The sequence below is a fragment of the Leucoraja erinacea genome, chromosome 9 (assembly GCF_028641065.1).
Source record: "Leucoraja erinacea ecotype New England chromosome 9, Leri_hhj_1, whole genome shotgun sequence".
Classification (NCBI taxonomy): domain Eukaryota; kingdom Metazoa; phylum Chordata; class Chondrichthyes; order Rajiformes; family Rajidae; genus Leucoraja; species Leucoraja erinaceus.
This window is the reverse complement of record NC_073385.1, coordinates 30736933-30747733: the sequence shown is the minus strand read 5'-3', so window position 1 is coordinate 30747733 and position 10801 is coordinate 30736933. Positions and strand designations below refer to the sequence as shown.

The following is a 10801-nucleotide window of genomic DNA, read 5'->3' as shown; positions in this document are numbered from 1 at the left end:
ACAATCTTCATGCCAAACACAATGCCAAGTTAAAACTAATCTCCTCTACCTCCACATGATCCATGCCCCCCCCCCCCCCCCCCCCCCCCCCCCTCCCTGCATATCCATGTACCCAAATTAGGAGATTTAATTTCCAATCTCTCAGTTGACATTTTCTGACTAAGAACAGGTTAACTAAATCTCTCTCAATAATGGGTTAACAAACATGGTCCTAAAAATGCTGGTGGAACTCAGCAGGTCAAGGAGCATCTGTGGAGGGAATGAACAGACAATGTTGCTAATCAGCACCCTTCTTCAGACTTGCCCAGTCTGTTTCCAGGCCCTTTCTACTGCTCCCCTTCTGTGATTCCTGCTCTTCAACCATGTTCTGACCCAGACTCACTACTGAAGCCACGTCTTCGTCCAGTCTGAAGGGTCCCGACCTGTATCGTCATCTGTCCAATCCCTCCCCAGAAGCTGCCTGACCTGCCGAGTTCTTCCAGCACTTTGTCTTTTGCTCAAGATTGCGATTTCCTGCAACTCCATTCAACATCTTAAGCCAATTAACAATTTTGTTTTGTGGGACATAAAACAAATCAGAATTTTTGCGAGATCCGGTTGATGACCCCATTGATCACCGAGATTGTAATATTTAAATCAAGAGCCATAGATGTGAAGGGTTATTGAAGAGCAGGGGCAATTTCTGGTTTATCTAAAAAATACTAGGGTCACTATCCCACAATGCTACAAGGCTACTGTTTGTTAACAGGAGTGCTATAAATATTCAAAAGCTTATTGAAAGTGCTGCCACAGCAATTTGAGTATCTCTATTTTCTATAGACTTCTCCTATGCTACTAATCACATAGAAAAGCTATGTTGAGAAATACCTCTGACAGAGTCTACCCATTATATACCCCGTGTTCTTCAAATACCCGGCATTCACATAATTGGAACTATGTAATTCAATTATTTTAAACAAAAATAGGAGAATAGTCACTCCCGCACCTGAGAAATGCAGAGAAGGATATGCATGTAACTGTATGGACATGCATATCCATATGGATATGTGTAGGAAGGGGAGATTAGTTTAACGTGGCAACATATTCAGCTTAGACATTGTAGGCCAAATAGTTTGTTCCTGTGTTGCACAGTTCTGTGTTCTATGAAACAGGTACACACCATAGTAGTACTAGAATGCAGCAGTATTTACTCATACTTAAAAAATAAAAAAAAAAACTGCACCAAAATGTTTTAAGAGGGATTGTGTCATTTTCAATAATCTATCAACATTTTAGTAAATTATTATCATTCCCCCCGTCTTTGTACCAAGCTATGAAAACCACACATTAAAAAATCACCTGTGTAAAATGCTATTAGTGTTTCATACAGAAATATATTTGTTGCACGCATCTAGAAAATGGCACATTCCCAAAAGATTACATTTTATCAAGGTAATTACTTAAACTGTATTTGCAGAATATAATTTCACCATCTAGGAATTTGAAGCATTTTAAAATCACCTTTGAATATGCTCATGAAATATAACAGGAAACCTCCCGAAATGACTTGATTTTGTGAAATTACTGTGGCAACGTGCAATTACTGATGTGATATCCCAGATCATTTATTTTTTAGATCCACAAAATTTTCAGACTCATAAAACCACTTTTCACTTTATTTACTGCATCTTACAGAGTTATCTTACAAACATTGCAATTTCCATTTATCCCCTGTCTGTAGATTTAGCCCTGCTCTTTGGAGAGAAGTAGCAGGGATACCAGTGAAATTCAGTAACAATTACTGACTGAAACAGAAGTTCAATAATTCAACACAGAATTAAATCATTGATATTGAACAGTTGCCCAATCTTGTATACTATCCTTAACTCCAATAAAACTGTGTGGCAATGAAAATCAAGTTGGTTTATGCAAGTCCAAAGACCCGTTCTGTAAAATGTGCTCTGCTCCAAATTCCATCTGATGTTTTGTATTTGTAAACCGATGAATGTGGCAAATCTGTTGTTCAGTGGCCATCTACCCTTCCAAAAACATAAGGCAGGTTGTGTTTTTTATTTTGAAACACATAAAACAGTAAAGTACCAAGTAGCTCGTTATACTCAAGTGAAAATAGTTATTAGCTCCTTTAGGAAAGCAGAGAGAGATTTTGAACATAAATTTGGTAGTATGCAATTCAAATTTTGTTATCATCTTTTAGAAGTGTCCAGGTTATGTAGGTGGTTTGTAGGGAGAGGTGATCTGCTTGCATACTAATGTGGATGATAAAAAGTGTCCCAATCATTTAATAATCCACTCTTTCATTGCTACCAAGATTCTGAATTGATTCTTGGTTAAAATTGTTCAGACAATACAATGTTACTTTTTTAAAAATCTATTTAAACCAAGAAAAGTGCATTATACAGAATTAGCAAAAAATAGTGGTGAAGGAGTCGTCTTTAAGGTATAGCAACTACTGAACATTTCTTCAAAATAAAAGATATCTCCTTTCACATAAAATAATTACCAGGTAGCTCCCTAAGCAACAATGGGATTTATTTATTTTTTGTTGAGGGGAAGCTGAATAACCTAATCATGGAAAAAGCAGAGTCAATCACCAACAAAACCATTGTTCAAATAAAATCAAAAGCTTTGCTGCAAGAGTTTTTTGGGGAAAAAAGCATGCACTCAAACTGGAAATGAGAATTAAATGCACATCTAAACAGGCACTGGCAGACGCAAAGTTATTTTGTTGTTATGCTCACACACATACACACAACTCCTAATAATGTGTTTTCGTCATTCAGTGATCACTGAGGTACCAAGAATCATTAAATGGAAAATTTTATATGAAAAATAAAATCTGAAAAACAGAATTAACACCCTTTGAGGAGTTCAATATTTAATCTGGCAAATTTCTGTATGAAATGTTGGTATAAATCCATGGAGAAACATCCACACACAAGCTCTCTGGACGCCACAAAACATTTTCCATCAATAGGTCATTTGAGATGCTGTTTTGCCTCTTATCTCACATTCACCAAAATGATGCATCTCAGAACAACTGTTCCATCTCTCTGGTATTACAATTCATCCATGAATATTTTGACAATTTTGAGAGGAAAAAAAATCATTTTTTATTTAGCACAATTGCGCCATGCCATAGTGCAACAAATGTATGTGACACTCAATGGAGACACAGACAGGTAAGAGCTGCATTGAAATCAAGGGCCCTCTTGCAAAGCAATTCATAAAAATTGCAGTGCATGCGAAAAGGACTCATTTTGAACTTGTTCTTTTTAGTTCTTTAACGTAGCCACAGTTTAAGACGCAATGCATCAACTCCATTTAAGTAATATCTGAACAGCCTTTTGTCTCTCACAAATCCAAGATTTTCATAGAGTTTTAGAGCAGATTTGTTTGTAATCTCAGTTTCCAGAACAACCTGCGTTTAAAGAGAAAAAGAGTGTTTAAAATCATTTCCTAATAAAAATTGCATACACTGAAAATAAATGCATAATAAACTATTTTATTGTTTGTTATATTGTAATCTCCACCTGATGATTTTGCGATTTTCATCAAATGACAAAAAAAAAAAGCAAGTCATCAAGCTTTGAGGTTGTCCCAATATTATACCAGGCCCAGTCACAGACTGCTTGGTGATTGGAGATGGGTTGCATAGAGGGGTTTAGATTTGGTGCTGGAATAACTTAGTGGGTCAGGCAGCATCTATGAAAGACATGACAGGTAATGTTTCAGGTTGAAATCTTTCTTCAGACGAATTGGAGATGTGCCTGTCCCATCGAGTTACTCCAGCACTTTGTGTCTTTTCTCATCTCAAGATGATCTTTTATTGTTCTGGAGCCAACAGAGGAAACAGCTTTCCTTTACCATTGATTCATACACTATTGATTCATAGTACCACTTTATACATACTAACGTCTATTGTCAAATGAACATTAATCCAGTCTGGTCTCATTATTTAATGTTTGTGCTCTAAACACATTCCCTGAGAGCAATTAGATCTCCAGAGGGGCCGTGTGCAAAACTGTAACTAAAGCATAAATTTAGTTTAGCGATAAGAGTATGGAAACAACCCCTTTGGCCCACTGAGTCTGACGACCATCGATCACCGGTTCACACAAGTCGCATGTTATCGCAATCTCTCATCCACTCCCTACACGTAAGGTGCAATTTTACAGACCCACACATCTTTGGGATGAGAGGGAAAACCAGAGGACCTGGAAGAAACCTATGCAGTCACAGGAAGAATGTGCAATTTCACATAAAACAGCACCTGAGGTCAAGATTGAACCTTAGTCTCTGACAGTGAGACAATAGCTCTACCGCCTCTGCCACCCACTTCAAATTATTGTATCTGTCAAGGTTAATATTCAATTAGCAATAGGTTATTTTGCTTTACCTGTTGCCCAGTTTTGATTGAGTCACATATTTGAACATACAAACTTATGTGCACTTCCACAATGCCCAACATCTTTTTCAAAAGATACATTCAAATGTCTTTCCTGGTAAGTGGCTAAATTCATACCGCCACAATGAACTTCAAATTGCCAACTCAATTTATATGCCTTTATATCTTGCATATGTTATCATATGTACTCATATACTCTGCTATTGTGCCTGCCAACAAGTATTCTTTATATTGTAAATTGTAAATTATGATAATGTGAAAAATCAACACAGATCGCTGTGGAACACCACTCATTTTGTTTTATAGTCCATTCCCCCAAAATACTTCAAATTCTATGTTTTACATTTTTTCTAAATCTTTTGTGCAAAAACTTGTCATAAGTACCTCTGGAAACCTATGTAGTAGATAACATCCATAGGTGTTTCTTCAATTATTTTGCCATCTTTCTTAGTCTTACTTGTGAGATAAATATTCTTTTAAGGAGAATAATTATCTTATGTCCCACTATTTCCTTTTCAGTATGTATATTTTTAAGATGTGTAGAAGATTTATCTTCAAATCAATCATATACTGAAAGTAAAACACCATATGCATACATCTCCTTATGTCACATTCCCCCAATTTGCATGCACATTTCTTGCAATTTGTTAGAATTACACTGGGTTTCTAAGCAATTCTATTAAATGATTGACTAATATAGATAGGTACAGCATTGAGAAAACTGTCCTATATCTTTGGAACTATGCATTCAACATCTTCTTAAGTCCACTATAAAATGTTGGTGTCCCACTTAATATTTGTATTTGAGCCCCCAATGGTAATTTAACTCGTATCTTTCCATTGCTGAGTTTTACAGGCTCCTCACTGGATAGAGTAATGCAAAGTAGTGGCCTCTTCGACATTAGGAAAAGTAACTGCGGTGAATCTCATACTTTACTCCATTATCTACAAGGGGGAGTAAAGGATAGGGAGGGAAAGAAAGAGAGGGAGGAAAGTAGATCTTCATATTCTAGTTACACAATTGAAGTACTCAACCAACAGTAAGGCTGAATGACTGAGGGGGCTGTGGGATAGTGAATGTTCACAGTCAAAGGTTTATGATAGTGCTGCCAAACAGATTACAAAATAAGGTGAAATAGATGTAAATTTTAATGCAGCTTAATAGGTATTGCAAATGCCTTACCTCATCACAGTCGCCTTCTACCATGGCGTAAATTGCTTTCTTCACTAGATTTGTGCCTGAAAAACAAAGTGTTAACAGAGTGAACATTCAGAAGCACAAACAGGGATAAATAACAACTTTTTGGGGAATCTGAGTTTAGGAGTGGGATCAGAATGTGCAAGGTACAGAACGGACAAGTGGTGCAGGAGGAATGTTATTCATGGCCATAATTGTACAGTTCTTTGCTGGCTATTGTGCAGCTGGAGAAATAAGGGAATGTACACTTCCTACAAAGAAGCACAACGCAGGTTATTTCAGCACTCCTTTGCTCTGTTTCATTGTGCCTCAGAACTAGATGGCCATCTATCGAGATGCAGTTTCTTGCATGCATAAAATTAATAGATAGCAATTTACTACAGTATTAATTAAGAGTCATAAAGCACAGAAACAGGCCCTTATGCACAACTCATCCATGGCGACCACGTTGGCTCATTTAAGCTAGTCCCATTGTGCCGTTTTTGAACCAAATCTGTCTAAACTTTTCCTTTGGATATACCTGTCCAAGTATCTTTTAAAATGTTGTTATTGTATCAATCTCAACTGCCTCCTTCTGGACACCCACCACTGTCTCTGAGAAAAAGTAGCCCTTCAAGTTTTTATTAAATCTTTCCCCTCTCACTGTAAACCTATGTCATCTGGTTCTTCATTCCCATACCCTGGGCAAAAGACTGTGCATGCACCCGATCTATTCCCCTCATGATTTTATATAACTCTCCAAGTTCACCGCTTAGCGTACTGTACTTCAAGGAGCCTGCATGAACTTTCCCTTTAGCTCAGGCCTTCGAGTCCCGGCAACATCTGCGTATATCTTGCCTGCACACTTCCCAGCTCCTTATAGCAGGGGTACCAAAACTGAATACAATACTCTAATTGCGACCTCAATGTTTCTGAAACACCTCTGCAACCAACAAGTATCTAGATGGTATTTTAATAGTAAACAGCAAGAAAAGCAGCACAGCATCAAATTCAATTAAAACATTGTATTACAGATAGAATTAAAATTCAAATGATTATAGCATGATGCAGGATGTATTACTGGTAAATTTAGTACTGCTGCAAGTGAAAAATAAAGCACACAATGCATAAACTGAAAGGTTTTGGGGTTAAAATGGCCTGCTTACTCAGCAGCTAATTAATCTTTTTTCTGCATGCTCTGCAATTATATCAGAAAAGATATATAGAAGAGGCCCAGAAACACGACAATGGAGGTGCAAACGGTAGCCGTGGCCATTTACAGGACAGTTCCTTGAAGATCACCTTCACTTGTAACTCGGCACTATTCCTGTTTTCTGTTTCAAGAGAATCAATATAATCTATACTAAACCTTTAGAATAAAAATATTAATTTACTCTCAAATTTATGGATGCCAATGAACAAAAGTCCAAATACCACCAGGCAAAAATCACTATTAACCCTGTTTAACATTACTGCAGTTTAATAAAAAATTACAAGATGGGTATTTTGTCGAGTTAAACCGCAGGAACTTCGAATGCAAAGGAGGTAATATAAACGCTCATATTACAGGTTTCAACATCAGCTATGTTTTAAAACTCAAACAACTTTGACACATAACTGGATACAGAAAATATGTTCTTCTGAAGCACTTTCCAACAGTGTTGCCAAGGGTTTTCTCATCAGATATTAGAGCCTGCCCATGGAAGCACACCAGGCGCATGTGGGCAACGAACCATGAGGCCATCAACCTGAAATGTTAACTATTTCTGCCTTTGAGTACTCCCTATGACCTCTTGGTCTGCTTTTAGTCCAAATTCTGAGATGGGTCCAACACAGGTATTTGTGTTCCCCATCTATTAGGAAGCGCTGTATCAAAAAGGCAGCCAGTATCAGATTCCCGCGCCACTCTGGCCACGTTCATTTCACTACTACCATTGGGATGATGATATGAGAGTCTGAAAACAGTGGGTTTTCTGGGTCCTCTGGGTTCAAGAACAGCCTCTTCCACTGTCCCACCTAGGAAACCTGAACGGAAACCTCTGGAGACTTTGCGCCCCACCCATGGTTTCTGTGCGGTTCCCGGAGGTTGCAGGTAATGGAAGCAGGTAGGGAGACTGACAAAAATCTCCGGAAACCGCACGGAAACCTTGGGTGGGGCGCAAAGTCTCCAGAGGTTTCCGTTCAGGTTTCCTAAGTGGGACAGGGGCATTAAGCACTATACAACACTAACCTCAACTGTGAGATATGGATTGTCATTGGTTGCACGAAGAGCTTCAATTTTTCCTTTGCATTAGTGTTGGTGTTATTGATTTATTGAAATTGTGTGTATTGTGTTTATGTGAAATGTGTTTATGGTCCTGTTAAGTAAGAATTTCATTGTTCTGTAGTCGATACATATGCTAATTAAACACTCTTGATTTGAGAAATTGGTGTGGCATGCCAGCGTTTTTAATTTCCCATTTCACATTTGCCACTCATCGCCGATTCTACAAAATATCAACAGTACAGTTTACGGATTTAAATTTGGCCGAACCAAATGGAAAAACTGATGGAGATCTATTACATTGAAACACTAAATATTTCAGCGTACAATTACTTTACGGACACTTCTGTGCAAGTACTGCATTGGAGTTTACTTCAGCAAAATATTAATATAGCACAGCTTCGCCAACATTTCTGCCTCAACTAACAGCTCCGAAAATAAACTCGCAATACATAAGCTAGCTCTCTCTTTTTGCCTTTATAACAGTGAAACTTCAAAATGATACATGCAGTAATGTTCCCTTTTCCAGGATTTATGCAACTAGATTTCTCATGCAACCAGCAACATTTTTCTTTAAAGTAAGCAATTTCATAACTTTCAAAGTGTAAAGCTGAATGTGATAGGCCAGATACTTCTGCAATTTTGTTCATGTCTCCCCCCATCTTACAGCACAGCAGCCTGCCCTTAATCTCTTACATTTGTTCAGAACTGTTGGTTGGTTCCCATTGTATTCAGAAACTGAACTATACTTCTCCCAATCTTTTCACCATCGGATAAGAATTCTCCCAGCAAAGATACGAAGCAATGTTAAAACAATTCTACGTTGCTTAGAATTATACAGACAGCATGGAAACCTGGACTGCAACCTTGATGTGGAGGAGAGGCTTGTGTATTCCAGTGATCCTGAGAGCTATGCCGGATGGGGTTTCATATCCCTGGCAGGTTTAACCTCATCTGAGACCTGTCCGGTTTGGAGGCAGACGAAGCAGTCCCTGGTCCTCCAGGTTGGGTTTGGGCGTGGGGTTAACTACCCCACCCTGGAAAAAAGTGTGAGTTACAGAAACTCTGACGAATGAAAACCAAATTACACACTTGGTTGAAGAAGGTGCCCCAGCAATGGGGAACATGATGCTTCCCAGCCAAACCCACAAGGGCACTGGGAAGCTGACACACCTTCTGACGCCAAAATAAATCCATCATTATGGGGACATGGAACATCCAAGTTCAAGTTCAAGTTCAAATTACATTTATTGTCACATGCACCCTTGGTACAGTGAGTTTTGAATTATCATACAGCCATACAAATAAAAACACAATATACAATAGGATTTACCATGAACATCTCCCACAGCAGAATCAACGTTTCCCACTGTGAGGGAAGGCAATAAAGTTCAGTCAACTGCCTCTTTGTTCACCCGTGGTCAGGGCTTTTGAGCCCTCCACAGTCGCCGCTACGGCAGCCTGATGTTCAGGCCCTCTCGCCGGGATGATCGGAACTCTGACGTCGGAACGGAAGAACACTCTCAGCGGCTTGGAGTTTCCAAATCGGCCACATCTTACCGGAGACCGTGGCTCCCGAAATCCACAGGCCGAACTAGGCAGAGATTCAACGCTGGCGACCCTCGGCAAAGGATCCCAGGACTCCGCGGTGTTAAAGTCAGCGCCGCCCGCGGCTGGAAGCTCCGCAAACCACAGCTCCACGGTGTTAATCAGCAGGTCCAACACTCCGAAGCTCCAACACAGCAATACCCAGTAAGGCTTCGTACCGCTCCGCGATGGTGATCCAGTGCTGCGCCGCTGCTGAAGCTCTGGCCGGTCTCCGGCAGGAAAGGCCATGCCAATCCAGATGGTAGTTCGCGGGGGGGGGGGGCGAAGATGTGACTTGGAGAGAAGAACATCTCCTCCCAGGAAATGACTGGGAAACGGTTTCCGCTCTTCCCCTCCACCACAGAAAAAAGACTAAGAAATCATTTAAAACATGCTATTGACACACTAAAAAATAACAAACGGGTAAAATGACGGACAGACTGCTGGTGAGGCTGCCGTGCGCGGCGCCACCCGAACCATGTTCCAGGCTGGTAAGGCTGCCACAACTGCCAACGAAATGGGGTGCTACAATCTCTTAGTGCTGGGCTTGGCTGCACCTGGCAAGCCCTGAAATGGAACCCCAAAGGAGAAAGAAAAAGAGGTCGCCCCAGGAACAGCTGGAGAAGAGGTGGCCAGACTGAAATGTCTGAGATTGGGGTCAACTGCGTAGATCTCGAAAGAACTGCCAACAACCGAGTGAGGTGGAGGACATTTGTCAATGGCCTTTGTCCTTAGATGAGCAAAGGGCTTAAGAAGAAGAAGATTGAAACGGACCCCTTGGCCAAACTCACCCATGCAACCAAGATGTCCTACCTAAGCTAGTTATATGCCCACGTTTAGCCCATATTCCTCTACCCTTTTCCTATCCAGGTACCTGTCAAGTGTCTTTTAAATGCTACTCTGGTATCTTCCTTAACTATTACTTAGATCGTCCCAATTACCCAATACCCTCAGAGTGAAAAAGTTGCCCCTCAGATTTGTATTAAATCTTGTCCTACTCATGTTTAACATACATCCTCTTGTTTTTGTTTACCCTACCTTGAGTGAAAGACTGTGCATTCATCCTGTTGCACTCATGATTGTGTACACCTCCACAAGATCACCCCTGAGCTTCCTGCACTCCAAGGGAAAAAGTCCCAGCTTGCCCTAGTTCTCCCTACACGCAGCCCCTCAAGTCCTGGCAACATCCTTGTAAATTTTCTCTGCACTCTTTCCAGCTAGACGACATCCTCCCTGTATAGCAGGGTGACCAAAACTGAACACAGTAGTCCAAGTGTGGCCTCACCAACATCTTTTCCAATTACATAGGTGCAGGAGGAGGCCATTTCACCTTTTGAGCCTGCACCAATTGAAACATCATGTACCGAAG

At 40.1% G+C, this 10801-nt stretch overlaps 1 protein-coding gene across 1 annotated transcript in view; it reads right to left on the bottom strand.

The window, feature by feature from the left end:
* Positions 1–1583: 1583 nt before the first annotated feature.
* Positions 1584–10801, bottom strand: part of naa30 (N-alpha-acetyltransferase 30, NatC catalytic subunit) — a 38669-nt gene continuing 29451 nt past the window's right edge. The window contains exons 3-4 of the mRNA XM_055640474.1: positions 5589–5644; positions 1584–3418 (exon numbers count right to left, since the gene is read on the bottom strand). Of these exons, the coding sequence (XP_055496449.1) occupies positions 3281–3418; positions 5589–5644 (194 nt within the window). The 3' untranslated portion in view covers positions 1584–3280. The remainder of the gene's footprint in view (positions 3419–5588; positions 5645–10801) is intronic.